Raw genomic sequence first — 20,329 nt, forward strand, 5'->3', positions numbered from 1 at the left:
CGCTTGGCCAGGTGGAGAAAACACAGCTCAAGGGGGTGACTGGTGTTTGTGTGTGTTTGTGTAAAAGACTCTTTACGTGATTTGCAGGAGCAGAAGTCCAGAAATCTCTTCTCTTTGGTCCACATATTTTTATCCCGTGGTCTTTCCTGCAATGCTTGGCATTTTCTGGGCAATGCACAACATGCACACAGGAGCTCTGGGAAGGTCAGTTTGCATGCTGGCAGATGCAAAAAGGGAAGGTAGAGTCTTCTGGTCCCCTCTCTTGTCTTCTTCTCCCGGCCATCCCACCTATCTTCTGTGAGAGATTAACCCTGTGGGCCCCAGCGTCTCAGCCCCTCGGCTCCTTTGCCCAGGCCTCTCTGATTAAATCATCTTGAGGTAATTCTGCCTGTCATTGAGACAGATTAACAAGTGACCTTCTTCTCCCAGGAGAGGATTGGAAGGCTGCCGGCCTCGACTCCCTCAGTCTCCACTGCCGACTGGACCTGAAGGCACAATCTGGGGGGGAAGAAGGGGGGGTTTCCGCCATGAATGGGGCCAAAGGAGTGCCATGAACCCTAAGATGAAAGCCCAGCTTTGAACCTAATCAAGGGGGAGCTCCTAGAGGAAGAGTAGTTGGAGACGGTGCAGAAAGAACGGCAGCAGGGACCAAGGGATTTCCAGGGCTCCTTGGGTCGCACAGCCGTCCAGAGAGATGAGGTAAGTGCATCAGTTGTTCACTGTCTTTGGCTGTGGGTGCAAAGGGGGGTCTGTGAGCAGATGGCTGCTGAGCCTTGGGGTTTTAGTTGGGAGAGACCTTTGGCCGAAGCAACAGGCCTATCCTGTGCAAGTTGCAAGCATAAAGATGGTGGTGGTGGTGGTGATGGTGATGGGTGGTGATGGGCAGCTGCCTCCTGAGCTTCCTTGCATCAGGAACATGGCTGTCTGGAGAGCATCCTTTCCCCTTCCAAATGGAGAAACACTTCTCTCCTCTCTGTCGATGGACAAGTGGCAATTGATGGCTGACTTCTGATAGACAGCCATTGCTTTATGTCTTGGGTTTGATTTAGTCAATGCAATACGAGAAGCGTTGGGCATCCTTCGCAATGTTTTAGGCAAGGTACTAAGAATTCCTTGCTGGTGTATGTGTGTGTGTGTGTGTGTGTGTGTGTGTGTGTATGTCACTTAGATTATTATTGTGAAGTTTTCAAACATGCAAAGGCAGACCACCAGAAATGCTCTTCTGACCCAACACTTTTTCACAGCTGGATCTTGACTATATTCTGAAGAAAGGCTTCGGTTTTGGGATAGGAATATCTCCCCAGGACTCATAGAGATTGTGTGTGTGTGTGTGTGTGTGTGTGTTAATCCTGCTGTTCTGGTTTCCAAAATGGCAGCTTTTGAAGGAGTTTCCAGTCTCCTCCTCTTTCCCCTTAGTAATAACCCTATAAGGTAGGCTAGAGCAATGGGTTTCCAAAATGCAATGTCTTGAGGTTTTTATTTATTATTATTTATTAGGCTTCCTTCCTTCCTTCCTATTTATTTCTTCTTCCCAACACATATAACCAGAAAGCGAAAGAGAGCCCGCAGTGTAATACGCCTTTAAGGCTTTACTTCAAAGTTGTGTGTGTGTATGGTCCCTATCCTCGTGCAAGGAAGGAGTCATTCAAAGTCCCCCAGCCTTTCACTAGTGAAAATAGACGTCTCCCTATGCATTTTGAACACACGCTGGTACTTTTGTTGAGCATCTTTGCACTTGTCTCCTTCACTGTCCTAACTCAGCTTTAAAAATTCAAAGAGAAATCCACGAAACAGGGATACCTTTATTGGCTTTAGAAAGAGGGAGAGAGAAAAGAGGTCCTACATTCCCTTGCTTGAGAGTAAATTCCAGTCAACCTTATGAGACTGTTTCCTTCATACTAAAGATGCCTAAGAGTGTTTCATTTATCAGTGATGTTTTGACATGCTAGTACTTTATTTTGACATGATTAGTACTTTATCTATTTTCTCCACCCCCCAAAAAAACTGTACCCATTTTGATCTTGCTGTGAGTTCCCTTGAGCCCCCAGGTTTACAAGGCAGATGAGTGAATAAATTGACTCTGCAAGAGAAACAAACTTAGGTTCTCTTCTTACAGACAGCCGCTCTTTGTTGGGAATAAGCCCCGCTGAATCTCAAGGGACTTAATTTTGAATAGATTAGCCCAGTGCTGTGCTGTGAATCTCTTGTACTTATGATAAAACAGGTGCTACTCAAATTCAGTCCAGCAAGATTTGCTGTCTCAGAGGAATTATAGGATTGCCAGGTGAAAGAAGGGACAGGGCTTCTGTCCCTTTAACCATTGAGTCAAAAAGGGAAATTACTTGGCTTGCCATGCAACCAGGTCCCCAACAACCCCTCCTGAAATTCCCTCTTTGGTGCATCCATTGATAGGAGCCCTGTCCCTTCTTTGTTTGCTTGGCAACTCCAGATGGAACGAGTGTGTAGGTACCAGAAGAAATAAATGTTACAAGAAGGCACTTTGTGTCCATAGATTTGCACACGGATGGATGGATGGATGAAAGAACAGGAAAAGATCCTAAAGAGTAAGGAGTATCCAGCTGAGCACTAACATGCATCTCAGGAAAGTTCATGCTGCCAACTTCTTCCTTTTAGTTAGTCTCAAAGGTGCTTAGGGTTCCCAGAAGTCAGAAACGACTTGAAGGCGCACAACAAACAAACAAACAAACAATAACATATATCCATATTTGTAATTTGGGGGCTCTTCCAATATTTTGCACAGATCAGTTTAGCTGCCAATACCATAGATCTGACAATCTTTCCTACCTTGAGTTGTCTTCTTCGCATCTCCTCTCTTCTCCTCCTCAGTTCCCTTTCATTTCATGGGCTGCTTTTCATCATTTTCACCCCCAAAACCTTTTCATCCTATCAATATATTGGAAAAAAGGCGGGATATAATAAAATAATAATAATAAATATCATCATCATCATCATCATCATCATCATCATCATCATCATCATCATCATCTCTTTTTCTCTAGCCATTTGGGTCTCTTTCACACTGCACAGTTGTGGTGCTTGCATGCCACTTGAAGTTCCTCCTAGGGAATATGTGGGATTTGTAGTTTGAGGAGACACTGGAGTAGTCAACAACTGAGAAGTGAGTCAACCCATAGTGAAATCCCATTGATTCACCACGACTTCCGATAGGATGGAAGCCAATGACATGGATATTATGGAGCTGTAGTTCAAGTTATTGAGATGATGTTGTTGTGTGCTTTCATTTCTGGCTTATGAAGACCCTAAGGTTTTCTGGGGCTGAGAGTATGTGACTCACCCAAAGTCACCCAATTGGTTTCCATAGCCAAGTGGGGAATCAAACCCTATCTCCAGAGTCATAGTCCAACACTCAAACTACTATAGCATGCTGGCTTGAGTTACTGAGATACTAGTGTGAATTCTGAATATCTCATGAAACTACAGGTCCCAAGAGTCAGTAGGATACTGCCATGGCAGCTAAAGCAGAACCAGAGTCCTGCAGTTGTGTAGTGTGGTCTTCCCAAATGTGTGATACGGAACAAGTTCCCCAACTAGCTTTTAGACACAAACTTGCCCAATTGATTGACGATTCAGATTTCGGTCCCGCTTGTACTTACCTCAAGCATAAGTATTTACTGATGGTGTATTTATTGATTATTGGCTGCAAATCAAGCGCTGGCAAAGCATAGCATCTGGGGAAGACATTAGGTAGGTTCCTTGGAACTAAAAATGTTTCTCGTATTGTGAACACTCTTGCCAAATGATATGAAAGTGCACTCTGTGGATTTGAAACATCTAGAAGGCTGGGGCTTTGCTTGGAAAGATTTCTTTCTTTGGACTACATTTCCCAGAATCCCCCAGGAGCTCCCATGCCTGTATGGTAGTGAATCTACATCAAGGTTTTGCTCAGACTTTAAACGAATTTAAAAGAGGCTGAATTTTTGGGGAGGGAAGTGGTTTGGCGCCTTGGGCAGCTCTATTGAAGTTTGGACTAAAAACTAGAGCTGGTTCACCGCCTCACCGACATGGAAACCACCACCTATCCTTGCGAATGTGATTGGGGAATTCTGGGAGTTGTAGTCCAAAGGGTAACTTTCTCAAGCCCCGTTCTGGGCCTGGATGCATATTGAATCAGATCTATAATGTTCCTTTTTCTTACTGTTGAATCTTGAATGAAAAACTGGAGTGGATTCCCAGCTCCGCTGACATGGAACCAAGTGCACTTGGCCTGGAGAAAAACTACCAGTCTGGGTAGTCAGACTCTGGCCTAGTCTTGTAAATGATGATGATGATGATGATGATGATATTTATTTATATTCTGCCATTCTCCCAAAACTGAGGCTCAGTTTTATTGGTAGCAAATACTGGTAAATTTACTGAGTCCTCCTCTGTGTGTTGACTTGGAAGCAAATTGTTTTTCTTTTCAGCAATGTTTGCTCCCAAGCATGGGCTTAATTTGAAGTCGAAGGCTTTCATGGCTGGCATCCATAGTTTTTTGTGGGTTTTTGGGGCTATGTGGCCATGTTCTAGAAGAGTTTATTCCTGACGTTTTGCCGGCATTCTCTGAAGATGTCACCCACAGATGCTGCCGAAACGTCAGAAACAAACGCTTCTAGAACATGGCCACATAGCCCTAAAAACCCACAAAAATCTATGGGCTTATTTTATTTATTTATTTACTTACTTACTTACTTGTTTGTTTGTTTGTTTGCTTATTTATTGTATTTTTAATGAGAAGAGCCAGTGTGGTGTAGCAGCTTGAGTATTGGACTATGACTTTGGAGATCCAAGTTTGATTCCCCACTAAGTGATGGAAACCCAGTGGGTGACTGTAGGCACATCATACACTCTCAGCCCCAGAAAGCCCCATGATAGGGTGAACTTGGGCAAGTCACACTCTCTCAACCTCAGGAGAAAGCAATGGAAAATGAAGGAACTTGCCATGGACATTGGAGTCACCATCGGGCCCATTAGACACAACCCATTGAGTGGGCTGTTGAATGGCAAGTCAATGTATAGATAAATCCCATTGATTCAGGAGGTCTTGCTATATAGGATGCATGCCAAGAATACAGATACCATAGGACTATTGTAAAAGTTATTGCATCGGTTAGTGAATTGTCCAAACACCCTAAAGCACTATATCAAGGGGCAGAGAAGTGGTGGCAGGGAGATGAGGCTATTGTCCCCCCCAAATTCTCTGTCCCCCTATGAGTTTTTCCTATTAAAAATCATTCATACCTGTGTGTGTGTGTGTGTGTGTATATATATATATATATATATATATATATGGTCCTTCAAGCTGCCTGTCAACCTATGGTGATCCCCATGAATTTCATAGAGTTTTCTTAGGCAAGGAAGACTCAGAGATGGTTTTGCCAATTCCTGCCTCTGAAATATCAGCCACAGCACCTGGCATTCCTTGGCACTCCTTCCAGTCTTGGGGAAGGTGCTTCCTTTTGGACTACCAGTCCCAGAATCCACCATCCAGAGGGCTGTGGGATTCTGGGAGTGACAGTCCAAAAAGGCACCTTCTCTCATGCTCTGGGAGTTCCTGCCTGCAGCATTTGGGGAAGAAGGACCTAGGTCAGATGTTGTGTACCTATGTGCCTTCAAGTCACCTGTAGACTTTCTTAGGCAAGGAAGACTCAGAGGTGGTTTTGTCAATTCTTTCCTCTGAACTAGAGCCTAACAGCACCAGGGAAGCCTTGGCGGTCCCTGTCCAAGCACTAACCAGTAGTGACCCTGCTTAGCTTCCAAGGTGAGATGGGATCTGATGCTTTTTTGGTAGGTTGCCATCAGTCATTTTGGACTTATGGCAACCCTAAGGTGAACTATCATAGAGTATTTTTGAGAGAGTATGACTTGCCCATGGTCATCCAGTGAGTTTTTGTGCTTCACCAGGGACTCAAACCCTGATCTCCAAGGTCATAAGCCAATTTTCAAGCCACAACAACATGCCGACTCTCACATTTTGGGTATATAGGCATTATTGCTGTTTTCATCCCCTTGTGAACTTTCCTCTTCATTTTTGATGCTTAACTCTATTTCTAACTGAAGTTTTCAGTTACTTCAATGTTGGAAATTTGAGATGGAATGAAAATTTCATTGATGTTGCAAATATGATATGCATGTACTTTGTTTTTATTGTGGTATTGTTTTATGCAAAGGCCATTGGCCAAAAGCAATAAAATTTGACTTGGAAGGGGAACAGAATTCTTATCTGGGATGGCAGTGCCCTCATTTTGTCCTCTCCGAAGCTGCACCCATTCCCTGGTTTTGAAAGCCTTCTTCTGCCTAGTTTTAAATGCCTTTGCTCCCGGCAGCTAAGAAGGCTAAGCCCAAATTTGCTGGCATTTCTGGTCCCACCCTTTCGGCCCTGCCTTCCCCTGGAATGGGGTCACCGAGAAGGGATCTGAAATTAAACTAGGGCCTCTGGGCAAATGAATCTCCTCATCTTTGTAACGGATGGGCAATGATGATGATGATGAGTCATTCAAAGGGACGGATTCTGAATCTCCCTCCCTCCCTCCCTGAAATGTCCAGAGATTTCCATTCTGTTGCTTTCAAGAGCCTAATTATTGCATGTATTTATTGCATCTTACGTTGCACCTTTCTCCCAAAATGGGACTCCTCACCTTCCATCACCTTTGCATGGAGCTACATTTTGCAAGAGAAAGCAAACACATCTGGGGACTTCTTCCTACGGTGTTACATCCCATCCTCCCCCACTCAACCCCCCGCTTTCACCACCAAAAGGTTTCCAGGAATAGGGGCATTTCGTAACAGCTTGCGCCCACGGAGATTACATCGAGAACAGGCAATCCGCCTGGGAAAAAACACTCAGCAGAACCATCCAGAGTGGATTGGTACGGAGCAGCTGGATTTCCCTTCTCCCTCCTCCTTCTTTTCTGATTGATTAAAATATTTGCGTCTTGCCCTCCATTTCGCAATCTCGACGTGACGTACAATGAGATCAGGTTCGGTCATTTAAAGCGTATACGATAGTAAGGGGTAATTCAAAGTAAAAGCATGCAGAATAACATGAGAAGTTGAAATGAAGGCCATGAAAAAGAATTTAAATTAAAAAAAAACCCTACAATTTGAGAGATCCGGCATGGTGGCATAGTGGTTTGAGCATTGGACTATACTCAAACCACTCAGCCATAAAACCCACTGGTTGACCTTAAGGGAAATCATATGCTCTCAGCCCCAAAGGATGGCAATAGCAAACCTCCTCTGAACAAATCTTGCCAAGAAAATCCCATGATAAGTTTGCCTTTTTGTTATTGTTAACTGCCCTCGAGTCGATCTCAACCCATGGTGATCCTATGGATGAGGCATCTCCAAGATCCCTGTCCTCCACTGTTTAATTCCTACAACCTCATAAAACCCATAGTGACCTTAATAGAGTCCATCCTCCATCTGACATGTGGCCTTCCTCTCTTCCTCCTTCCCTCCAACTTTCCCAGCATTATTGTCTTTTTCAATGAGTCCTTCCTTCTCATGATGTGTCTGAAGGATGACAGCCTCACTTTGGTCATCTTGGCTTCCAGGGAAGCTTCCAGCTTGACTTGTGTAGGACCCTTTTGGCTCTCCATGGGATCCTCAGCACTCTTCTCAAGCCTCACATCTCAAATGAATTAATTCTCTTCCTATCCGCTTCCTTAACTGTCCAACTCTCACATGGTAACAGGGAATACAATGGCTTGTACGATTCTGACTTTTGTGCTCAGTTGTATATCTTTGCATTTTAGGATCTTTTCTAGTTCTAAGGTTGGGCTTAGGATTGCCATAAGTCAGAGACAACTTGAAGGCACACAGCAACCACATGCATCTGTGGATGAACCAATAAGTCTCCAAAGGCTTTAGTAGCGACATTTATTTCTCCAAAGGGAGGACATTCCACAACTGGGTCCAAATTGAACAAGTTCCTCTCCAACATCCTTACATTGTGTTTGGCCCCCAAGAAGACCTCAGTCTATGGGCAGGTGTACATTTTTGTTGTTGTTGTGTATCTTCAAGTCATTTCTGATTTATGGTAACCCTAAAGTGAACTTATCATGGGATGTTTATGCGGCTGAGAGTGTGTGACTCACCCAAAGTAATCCAGTGGGCTTCCATGGCCAAGCGAGGAACTGAACCCTGGTCTCCAGACTCATAGTGCAATGCTCAAACCACTACACAACATTGGCTGTTAGCCTTCTTAGCTGCCAGGAACAAAGCCTTTGGAGAGACATGTAGAATCAGGCAGCTTTAAAAACCGGGGAATGGGTGCAGCTTTGGAGAGGACAAAATGGGGACATTGCCCTCCCAGAGAAGAATTCTGTTTCCCTCACCCATACAATTTTCCTTCCATCTCCAAATTTCTACCATCGAAGTATCTTAAAACGTCAGCTGAGCATTTGGAAATAGAGTCAGGCATCCAAAGAGAAAGGGCAGGCAAAGTTCCCAAGGGAATGAGAACAGCATTTTTATATAAATATTTTAAAATCCTCAGTTCAGTGCACATGTAAATGCAGCTCGACATAGTTATCCAGTGCTCCCCATATCGAAATGCCAGGCATTAGTGGACTTGTTCATCTTATGTTTCCAGTAGCACTTTGGGTAGCATGGCTGAGAGGAGAAGCTAGGGCTTGCCAAAGGTTGCCCAAGGAATTTTTTGACCATCCAGATCCAAAAAGGCCACTGTCGAGCAATGTGCTTCCTTATGAGAGCCAAACTAAATATAATGCCTAGTATATCTGCAACTAATGTGCAATATATATATATTTTAAAAAATGCAAAGGATCGAACAGGTGGCTGATCATTATAGTGATTTTAGAGGTAATTTCGCAGTCTTCTGCAATGCTGTTTGCTTTATGGAGCAATTCTCCATTAAGGTCAGATTCATATATGGTACAGTCACACTTTTCAAGTGATAAGTTACTTGTCAGTCATTACAATGAAATCCACCATGTTCCTAAAATGATCTTAAACCTTTTAACAAATTTGTTTGTGTACCATCCCATATTCCTCCCCTCAAAAGCTACCATTCTCATTGCTCTTACTGCTTAAGTACGATGGCACAAAGAGTTGTGTTGTCGGTATGATGAGGATTTCCCATTTCCAGTCATGGTTTTACAGAACCCTCCAGCTTAGTGCTGGTGATGGGGAATGCAACCAAAATTTTGCACATCAGATTGGATGTTGTTCATAGTAATATTGAGTTCCTTATGGGTGAGATGATTCTCTTCATGGTCCCCAATAGTTCCCCAACTTCCGTCATTAATACAACTGAAATATTAACTAGTTGAAAGTTTTATACTCAATGCCATTCTCTCAATGCCAGGGACCACCATGTCTTGGGATACAAAACCCAACATCCCCCTGTCAACGTGGCCAGCAGATGACTGGAGTTTGTAGTCCAACATTTGGAGGACACTAGTCTGAAGGTGATCCTGTAGTACTGTAATTCAGCACTTCTCTGGTCTGCTTTCTTTCTTTTCACATTGACCAGTGTTTGTGGAACTAGAAGAGGTAGCAGGATTGCAATCTTGGATAAATGTGGCTTCTTCTTCCACCAAGGCCTTCTCCAAAGGATGCGTTCTTCTCCTCTTCGGTCTTAAGTTATTGCAAAAAGGAGATGATATCTTGGCAAGTGCATTTTTAAAGCCTCAGAGACAAGCTCGGGCCCAAGGGTTAACCCATCCAATATAGCATCTTCAATTGCTTTGTAAAGAAGTGGCATCCATGGCTTTAAGTCCACCTGAAAAGAAGTGTGATGCCATCTTGGCCACATCAAACACCAGCCTTCCAAGTGTGGGCTTATGGGGATACATCTACAATTGCATCCCACCACTCATGCTGTGTTGTTTGGTTGCCACTTTGTCTAGTCCAGAAGTTTTCTGCCTTTCATTCTCCAGACATTTTGGACTTCAACACCCAGAATCCCTGACCTTTGGTCAAGTTGGCTGGGGCTTCTGGAAGTAGAGGGCCAAGAACATGTGGAAAGTTGTAGGCCATGAGTTTATAGCAACACAGAATCATAGAGTTGGAAAATACAGGGCCATCTAATGATGGGACCCCATCTAGTGCTTTCTTTAAAAACAGGCATCCAACCTCTACTTAAAAACCTGCGAGGAAGGAGATGGCACCACCTTCTGCCATATGCCACCTTCAATTAGTCTGCCATGTAGCCTTGTATTTTGTCCATTTGCAGGATGCGAGAGGGTTCTCAGGTAACATTTCCCTCCCTTTTTAAATGCCAGCGTGCTGAAGAAATTGTGCAAGCATGCGAACGTGTGCAATCTTTATCCGCATGAATGGCACATTAAACCCTTTCCGTGACTAAATGCTGCAAAATGCTGGGGTCATGATGTGCCTCAGGGGGGTCAGAGGGTTTCTCAGGTGTCACCTATCCACCTCCACCCCCCAAAACTGGCACCAGCCCAGCATTAAACCTAGAAGGAAGAGACAGAAGTTGCCCGCTGCCTTGGCTATTATGTCACGTAATTGGTTTAGCCATCTGAGATTACACTGTCACCCCCACACCCCAACCAAACATGGCCGCGCAACTGGGACTCAGACATAAACCCATTATTTTGACACAGGGAGAATGAGACGGGGGAGATAACACACAAGGAAGGCCAAAACCAGCCTTGAGTGCACAGGTGTATATACCCATTTGGTGCATATGCCATCTTGCAGGACACTTGGATAAAGATGAAGCATAGGAAAGGAACAATTCAAGAGCAAATTCTCTCTGAAGACATTAAGCATCTTAGCTGGTTCAACCACTTTTGCCCCAACTGGTTGCCACTGGGAGCAGAAGGGTTGCACAGTGGGTGGTTTGGGTGAGGTATATAGATTTATTTAACATAAGACGGATCTGTGTGATTCAAATATCCATTCCCTGTCCTCCAGAGAAACCCGTCTGGGGGATTACTCCTTGAGATTACATCTGCTATGTGTGTGTGTGTTTTGTGTGGCAGGACTCTGTGCCAAAAACACAGCGTTCTCAGCACCTTTGTCAGTAGAAAAAGTGACAGCTTCAATGTGTGTTACCTGGCTTTTGAGAAGCAAAGGCTTTGAAATCAGTATGCAAAGAGTCGGAAAGATAAATAGCTCAATAGAAACAATACTGTTGGAGACAAGGAAATCACATGAAAAAAAAGAAGTTGGGAATATAGGGCTTAATAAGTGTTTTATGAAGTCGGATGGATTTAAGAAGTACACTTTTTGTTATTAGATAGGATGAGTGTGTGTGTGTGTGTGTGGTTGAGTGGTTTCAGTTGTATTATATAGCAAGATCTCTTTGCATGCTGATTTTCCAGACTGACGTGGCTTTAAAAGAATGCTGCCTTATTTCTAACTGTACTGTATTTTAATCTCTGTGCGTGTGTATGCGTCTTCAAGCCACCTGTCAATTTAATCCTTTGAATCGCATGGGTTTTTCTTAGGCAAGGAACACTCAGCGGTGGTTTTGCAAGTTTCCCCCTCTGAAATAGAGTCTACAGTGCCTGGTACTTGTTTGTGATCTCCTGTCCAAGTACTAACCAGGCTTGGCTCTGCTTAACTTCCATGGCGGAGTCTGCACTGCAGAATTAGTGCATTTTGACACCACTTTAACTGCCATGGCTCAATGCTATGGACTTCTTGGATTTGTAGTTTTATGAGATATTTCGCCTTCTTTGTCACACAGCTCTAGTGGCAAAACTGAGGATTTCATAGGATGGAGCCATGGCAGTTAAAATGGTGAAAACTACATTAATATTGCAATGTATTTTACTATGCCGTTGTATTTAATGGGACTTGAGCATCCACAGATTTTGGTATCCACGAGGGGTCCTGGAACCAAACTCCAGTGGATACCAAGAACCCACTGTAGAACTGAATTAAAATCTGGATTTGCGGATAAACAACAAAACCCTAGATCCAGCATGATAGCAAATAAGCAACCAATGTGATTCCTTCAGCTGAATGTGGGCTGCAAGTTGCCTTGCTCAGAAGCCTAGCCAAAGCATTCTGCACTGGCATGTGCATCTACTATTGTGTTTTATTTCACACAGTATCATCATTTGGAGGGTCTTCTCTTTCCCATCCATTGATGTTGCTTTGCAAGCTGAGGCATCTTGCATCATCAGCCCATGAATGGAGTAGTTCAGCTAACCTTTCACAATGACCTTTGCCAGACTTTAATAGGATCTGGTGCTTAAGAGGTCCTCTGTCTAAATCAGGTATATTCTGGGCAAAGGAGGGTAAAATTGGAAAGCTTGCATATTTCTCCCAGGGTTTCTCTTTGGAGGACTTCCTTCCTCACCTAGAAAAGCAGTTTGACTCTCCTAAGCTCATTACAGAGTCTGCATCAGGAAATTCCAGGCGTTTGTGCAACAGGACACAAACCTGAACTCCAAGAGTTTAGTTTGGGAGGAATTACAGCCCTTTCACACTACGCAACTATAGTGTTATGGTCCCACTTTAACTGCTGTTGCACATCCTCTGGGATTCAGGGATTTGCAATTTGGGGAGGTGCAAGTTGAGAAGTCTAAAGGCCTTTCCATAACCTACAATTACTACGATTCTGTAGGATGTAGCTATGGCAATTAAAATTGAATTATATTGTTGTAATGGTGCAGAGTGAATGAGCCCCTGGACTTAACCTGGAACTTTAATTTTAGAATTATACTTATTAGTCTTGTTTGTCCTGGATATAATGTCAGTCTCCTTAAAAAGGTATTGCAAAGCCCATATTTGATGTGTGTGTGTTTTAAGGTCTGACAGCTTGGCTGCACAAAAATCTCCAGGGCAAATCCAGGGCTGATCTTCTGCATGCTTTAACTATATTGCATTTTTGTAAGCTAAGCTATATTGCATTTTGTAAGATGACTTGAGTCCAATTTTTTCAGGAAAGCCAGGGTATAAGTTGGGGTATGTGTTTGGAGGGAATGGGACCATTTTCCCACCTTGCACATGCTTGCTGGGTCACAACAGCATGTTTTGTCACAACTGAAGTGACATGGCATCACTTCTGGCCACCAATTGTGAATGATTTTTTAAAGATCTATTTTGTGTTTTGAGGAGGTTTGATGGGCTTTGGGTGGTCAGGTGAAGCAAAGTGCTATGGTTTAGGCACATTTTGGGTGGTTTGGGGGCCAAAAATTGTCAGAAAAATCAGTCCAGATTTTCTTTTTCCAAAAAAAAACATCTAGTTGAGGGGCTTCTGGATCCACATTCAGTATTGCCATACAATCACGGTCCATACTTTGAACACCCTTGGCATAAACAATGATAACGATGGTAATGATGATGATAATGAAGTCCCATACAGCCAAATGGCCTTTGAGGTGTCTTCCAACTCTGTATGATTACCAATGGTCCCTCCACATCCGCTGGGGTTTGGGGTGAAGAACCCCCGTGAATGTGGAAATAACACATTTTTTTTAAAAAAAACCTATTCTTTCTACCTAAGAGAACCTTTCTCTAAGATTCATCATGCCCTCCAGTGCAACTCTATGGCCAACATCTCCCAGAAGTTGATCACAGAAGCATGCTGGAGGACCTGCAAATGCCTAGAGAAGTGTTTTCTCTGGGAACCTCTAGGTTCTCCAATAGGAATGTCTAGGTCCACCAACACAACTCTGCCAGAAGTTGATTAAACAGTCAACCCTGACCCTAACACTAATCTCTGTGGTAAACTTCTGGCCGAGTTGCGCTGGAGGACCTAGAGATTCCTAGAGAGAACATATTAATCAAAACCGCAAATAATCAAATCCGCAAAAGTCAATGTCTCAAATGTAGAGGGCTAACTGTATATGGTTCTATGTCTTCTCCATGGCATCCTCTTCCTTCCCGGTATAATAACCCTTCTGCTCTCTTATCTTTTTCTTTTCTGAAAGGATGCCCCACCGGAGGAAGCGCAAAGCTCAGGGCTAGCCCCTTCCCTTCTGGCCTGGCACCAGGGACATGGTCTTGCCCATGGCCAGCAGCAGCATGGAGCTGCAGCCGGACAAAGGGCTCTGCGTCCGCAACAACACCAGCGACTGGAGGCTGAGCTACGAAGAGTCCAGGAGCCGCCGAAACTCCATCCCTCCGGCCAAGACGCCCAAAGCCAAGCACATGTTGGCATACCTGCCTCGGCCTCCCACGGAAACCAGCAGATATGGGACCTTCCCCCAGAAGGTAAGTGCCAGCCTAGGGTGCATAAAGGAGTCCCACATATATGTTCTCTTCATGGATAGATGGATCACAAATGAAAATTATTCACCAAGAAAAACCCATGATAGCTTCACCTTAGGACCACCATAAGCTGGGAACAACTTGAAGGCATGCAACAGCCTTATTATTATTATTATTATTATTATTATTATTATTATTTGCTTTCCCCCCTAGCCCTGGGACTCAAGACAGCTCATAACAATTAAAACATAGATCTAAAATAACTACTGCAACAACATTATATCACAGAAAGGTTAACAATATAATTGAGCCATCAACACGATTAAAAGCATGACCACCGAGATAGAAAAACATGAAATATAGGCAATATTATACATTATGAGAGTCAATGTGGTGTATTGGCTTGAGTGTTTGACTCTGGAGATTGGGGTTCGATTCCCAGTTTAGCCCTGGATACCCACTGGGTGACCTTGGACAAGTCACACATTCTCAGCCCCAGAAAATCCTATGATAGGTTCACCTTAGGGTTGCCATAAGTCGGAAAAAACTACTTGAAGGCATGCAATAACACATTATGAAAGTCCAAAGAGGGAAAGCTGTGTGTGATGGAGTCTCCTTTTTTGGAGATTTTAAAGCAGCGGCTGGATGGCCATTGGTCATAGGGAGGGCTTTGATTGTGAGTTCCTGCATGGCAGAATCAAGGTTTGAATGGATGGCCCTTGGGGTCTTTTCCAAATAGGAATCTATGAAAGCAAGGAGGGTACCAGTCTAGACTATCTTTGGAGAGAATACCCACCAAAAAGGTCCCATCTTCTCTGCTCTCTCCAGGTGTAACTGTGAGGATGGTGGGACACAATGAAATGCCTCCCCAGAAGATCCGAAAAGATAGGTTTTCTCATATGGGGAGATGCAGTCCTTCAGAAAGCCTAGACTTCAGCCGTATGGGGTTTTGTAGACCATAACCAGTGTTTCAAAATGTGTATGGAATATGCACTTGTGGTTCTAATAAGAAAGAAGGATGGCATTTTTAAAACCTTTTGTGTCAATGTGTTTTTTTGTATTGTGGAATGGGTATATATTTTGTAATGTTTGTCTTTGTGAGATACGTCTCTTATGTTCTATGTATTATTTGCTATGTATTTATGTATATAGATTAGTTACAGTTTTGCATACTTAAGCGAAATAAAAAATGTATGCATTGAAATGCAGCTGGAAGCAGACTAGCAGTGATCCAAACCAGATGTAACTAAGGCAGGTGTGATCGTTGTCAGCTACAAATGGGACCCAATTAAATTACATGCAAGGATGGACAAACTGTGGCACCTCCATTTGTTCTTGGGCTATGTATCCCATTGCCCTAACTAGCATAAGCCAAATGGCAAGGAATTATGAGTGTTGCACTCCAGAAACCACATCTATGTATCTTCTAGTCTTTCTGACAGCTCCCATCCATTTTGTGTAAGGGATGATAATGAGACATGGCTATCTAAGGGTTATACTCTCCCAAATTGTAAACCCTATTTACACCAGGGATGTCCAGGTGGTATTTTCAAAATCAAGTTCACTGACTAGAGCGACAATGAGCAGTGAAAGTATTCCCCCAAAAGACCCCCTTGAAGCAGTGAAATAACTGCAAAAGCTCATTCCGTCTTGGCGTAACCTAATTGGTTCAATCATTAATAATTGGCTCGTCACTTCTTTTCCTTATATGTGTCAGTGGAAGCAAATTGTTTTATGCCGATTAAAAATTAACAGGGAAACTGGGAGTCAGATTAAGTTGCTCCAGTAACCAGCTCTTAGATGACTAGTTTGCAATATCTTGTCGAGACGTTCAAGGAATTTCAGGGTGTTTGATTGTTTCAACCTCGCCTGTTTTCTAGGATACCCATCCTTTAGCTAGAAAGATGGGTGCTGGAGATGTTTCACAGTTAGTTTTTAAGGGATGACTAGGTAGTCTGGAGGAAGAGAGCAAAGAGGGGATTTCACAAGTTTTCTTTTCCTTTGCAGCCTGAAATGATAGCCGTTCCTTTGGATCCTTTTGATGAGACCCAGCAGCAAATGGAAACCCCAACCACAAAGAGAAGTGCCCTGCAATGCAACTACGTCTCCATGTCCTGCAGCTCAAACATCCCCAACGACAGGTCTGTCCTTCTCCAGAGGAGACTCAGCACAGTGGAGGCAAGCTATGGTACGGTGTTGCCTACCAAACACCGGCCCAGCGTCTCCATCAACACAGAGGAGCTGCCCAAATACCACCGGTCCTCCAGGACGGATCCGCCTCCACCTTCGCTAATCCGGGAACTGAACGCCCGGCTTTATTCCCAACATGCTTTCAGTTCCCCCAACATCAACTCTGGGCGGAACAAAACTCCGACCCGCAGCATCATCTCGGTGAACAACTCAGAAAAAGGGCAGAACAAGCGCTGCAAACTCATGGAAAATGACCGACAGTTTGGTAACAAACAGCAGAGGCAGCGCTATGTGACCAAGGTTGGCAAGTGCCAGGTGAACTTGGGAAACATCCAGGAGAAGAAGAGGTTCTTGTCTGACATCTTTACCACCATTGTGGATCTCAAGTACCGATGGTTCCTCTTTGTCTTCAGCATGTGCTACATCATCACCTGGGTGGTCTTTGGCATCATATATTACTTTGATTCCTGGATACGAGACGACGTCAACCATATAGGCGACCCCGAATGGAAACCTTGCATACAGAACCTTGATAATTTCATCTCTGCTTTACTCTTTTCTGTAGAAAGCCAAAGGACTATTGGCTATGGGTCTCGGATCGTGACGGCCAACTGCACGGAAGGGGTCATTTTGCTCATGGTCCAGTCCATCGTTGGATCCATGATTGACGCCCTCATGGTGGGCTGCATGTTCGTGAAGATCTCCAGGCCCAAGAAGCGTGCCCAGACCTTAATATTTAGCAAGAAGTGTGTGATCTCCCATCGGGACGACCAGCTCTGCCTCATGTTCCGTATCGGAGACCTCCGGGACAGTCACATGGTGGATGCAAAAATCAGAGCCAAGTTGATTAAGTCCCGGCAAACGAAGGAAGGGGAGTTCATCCCTCTGGAGCAGTCGGAACTGAACCTGGGCTACGATACGGGTGAGGACCGTCTCTTCCTGGTGGAACCGCAGATCATCTGTCACATCATCAATGAGCAAAGCCCTTTCTGGGAGATGTCTGCAGAAGACCTGAAGAGAGAGCAGTTTGAAATCATCATCATCCTGGAAGGCATTGTGGAAGCCACAGGTGGGTGAGATGTAGTGTAGATGACCAAGGAAGGTTTGGGACAGACCCTGGTCAAGCTCTGGGGACTAGTTTGGATGACTGTACAATCTTGTCCCACTCCATAGCATCCTGAGGTGCTTTTCTGGCATGAAGGAGCTTGTGGTTCAAATCTGGTTGCTGCTGCCACTATTAGACATTTTCTTTTATACCCAAGAGAGTCGAGGCTCCAAGGTTTTTTAAGCCAAAAGTTATGAGTATCTGCATATATTTCTTGTAACAGTTTGTTGGCTCTCCTCTGTATTTAATGTGTTCAAAATATGTACAGCGAGCCCTTGGTATCTGTACCCCCTGTGGATACCAAAATCCATTAAATACAATGGTGTATTATTATTATTATTATTATTATTATCATCATCATCATCATCACAATCATGATTGGCCCTTGGTAGGTACAATGGGTTATATTATTATTACTACTACTACTACTACTACTACTACTACTACTACAATGGGCCCTTAGTATTGACTGGGGTTTGGTTCCAGGGCCCCTCATGGATATCAAAAGCCATGGATACTCAAATCCCATTAGCTGCAATGGAGTATTATTATTATTATTATTATTATTATTATTATTATTACAGTGGGCCCTTGGTATCCATTGGGGTTTGGTTCCAGGACCCTCTGTGGATACCAAAATCCATGGATGTTAAAGTCCCATTAGATACAATGGTGTATTATTATTATGACTATGAGCTTTCCTAGACTAAAGTCTACTTCCTCAGATCCATTTAGATGCAATAATAATAATAATAAGTAGAGAAATCTTGTGGCACCTTTGAGACTAACTGAAAGAAAGACATTGGCAGCATGAGCTTTCCTAGACTAAAGTCTACATCTTCGGATGCATTTGGTATATCAATGGCTTTTTCTTGTCTCCTGATGACATTCTCTTCTCTGCAGGGATGACATGTCAAGCCCGGACATCTTACGTAGAGGACGAGATCCTTTGGGGCCACCGCTTTGAGCCCTGCATGACCCTGGAGAAAGGCGCCTTCCGTGTAGACTACACCAGATTTGAGAAGACCTTTGAAGTCCAGATCCCAGGGATTAGTGCCCGCGAGATGTACGAGCAGAAGGAGATAGAGAATCGGGACCAGTCAACTCTAAGCTTGTACTGGGACCATCTGGTGCACCCTTGCCTTTCAGCAGAACTCAACAATGAAGGTCGGCAAGGGGATGGTCCCAGCGAGGAAGGCCTCTCCAGACTGGGCTTTTCCAACATCACAGAAGAAGAGCGAAGCAACGAGTACCAGACCCAAGAGGCCAGCGTCTAAAGCAACCTAGAGCCATCGCTGTTGGCTTCCGTTCAACCAAGAGATACAAGGAAGACCTCCTGATGTCCTTGTGGCTGACGAAACGGTGCATGCTGGAGGTGTTGGGTTTTTTGAGCATCTTCATGCTGGCAGCTGTCTTGAGCTCCCTGGCAAAGTTCCCAGGAAACCATAGAGGTCCAAGGGTTCTCTTGTTTGGGACATAGGTCCTTACAGACAACCTCCAACTGCTTCAGGTTACTCTTCCAATCGCCTGCCTCTATCTTTGATGAGTCGACATGCTGTGCAAAAACAAGACGTTGCACTATGGGAGAGCTCTTGTGGGGCTGGAACCCCTTACAAAGAGCCATAACTGGAATACCTGAGCTGGAGCCCTGGTTTTTGCAAGCAGAAGTCAGGCGTGGAGCCTTGAGGCCCTTCCAAAGCAAGCAGCGACATCTTTTATCAGGGTCAAAGCTGGGGAGCATGCACACTTTTAGCATGAATATTATTTTTCTTTGAGATAAAAACAATTATGGGAAAAGCCTGGCTGGTTTGCATCAGTGCTCCACGAGGCTGCTCCTATCTCTATGCAACGCAATGCAATGAGGGAGCCTGGAGCAGTTGCATCCCCAGCCACAGTTCTGGGTGCAAATACGAAAGTGTCTCATTAAATTTGTTTACAGTGCCATACAGAACTCTCATCGAATGCTGTCGCCTGTGTCCTCCTCACCCCTGTGCGTAGCTGGACCCGTTTTCCTCCTCCTCTTTGCCTCACAGAAGCCTTTCGCTCCTGAACTCATCTTACGTTTCCCTTCGCTGTGGCTACTAAGTGGAATTATGTTTACAAGAGGCCATGCTCTTTTGCAACAAGGATGTGGGGAGAAGGTTGGGGGCAAGGGAACCGACAAATAAAACAAGTTTCTTCTGGAACGTCCACGCACAATGGCAGCGTCATGCTTTTTGTGTGCATGAGGTGAATGTTGTAGAAATTTTGAAGCTGGTCAAGGGCCTGGGAAGGAAAGATAAGAATCTGAGGAGCACCTGTAATATCTGTTATATTGTATATCCCTGGTCTCCAAACTTTGGTCCTCCAGATGCTTTGCACTTCTGTTCCTAGAAGTCCCAGCCAGCTTGGCCAACAATCGGGAATCATGGAAGCTATGGTCCAAAACATCTGAAGGACCAAAGTTTGGGGACCACTGTTGAACAAGAGTCCTCACTACTGTGTGTATAGGAATCTACTCAGAGGTTTGGAACCCAGGGAAATGGACTTTTGGTAAGCAGATGAAACCGGACCATGTCCAAAAGAGGGCAACTAAAAGGGTGAAGGGTCTGGAAACCATGAAGCCCTATGACGAACAACTTAGGGAGCTGGGGATGTTTAGCCTGGAGAAGTTAAGGTTAAGAGGTGATATGAAGGCCCTGTTTAAATACTTGAAGGGATGTCACATTGAAGATGGAGCAAGCTTGTTTTCTGCTGCTCCAGAGACTAGGATCCGGAGCAATGGATGCAAGCTGCAGGAAAAGAGATTCCACCTCAACATTAGGAAGAACTTCCTGACAGCAAGGGCTGTTCGACAGTGGAACAAACTCCCTCGGAGTG

At 44.3% G+C, this 20,329-nt stretch overlaps 1 protein-coding gene across 1 annotated transcript; it reads left to right on the forward strand.

Moving 5' to 3' along the window:
• The first annotated feature begins 461 nt into the window (after window positions 1-461).
• On the forward strand, window positions 462-19,237 carry LOC149306917 (G protein-activated inward rectifier potassium channel 4-like). Its single transcript, XM_089538081.1, has 4 exons — window positions 462-699; window positions 13,896-14,178; window positions 16,183-17,434; window positions 18,374-19,237. The coding sequence occupies exons 2-4, from the start codon at window positions 13,963-13,965 to the stop codon at window positions 18,745-18,747; spliced, it is 1,842 nt and encodes a 613-aa protein (XP_089394207.1). The 5' UTR covers window positions 462-699; window positions 13,896-13,962; the 3' UTR covers window positions 18,748-19,237.
• The last annotated feature ends 1,092 nt before the right edge of the window (window positions 19,238-20,329 follow it).

This window comes from Sceloporus occidentalis, unplaced genomic scaffold (genome assembly GCF_023333645.1).
Source record: "Sceloporus occidentalis isolate IW3139 unplaced genomic scaffold, rSceOcc1.0.p SCAF_9, whole genome shotgun sequence".
Classification (NCBI taxonomy): Eukaryota; Metazoa; Chordata; class Lepidosauria; order Squamata; family Phrynosomatidae; genus Sceloporus; species Sceloporus occidentalis.

Coding starts and splice junctions, on each gene's coding strand:
- LOC149306917 (XM_089538081.1), top strand. CDS start 13,963: ATGGTCTTGCCCATGGCCAGCAGCAGCATGGAGCTGCAGCCGGACAAA. Junction 14,179..16,182: donor ATGGGACCTTCCCCCAGAAG/GTAAGTGCCAGC, acceptor TTTCCTTTGCAG/CCTGAAATGATAGCCGTTCC. Junction 17,435..18,373: donor AGGCATTGTGGAAGCCACAG/GTGGGTGAGATG, acceptor TCTTCTCTGCAG/GGATGACATGTCAAGCCCGG.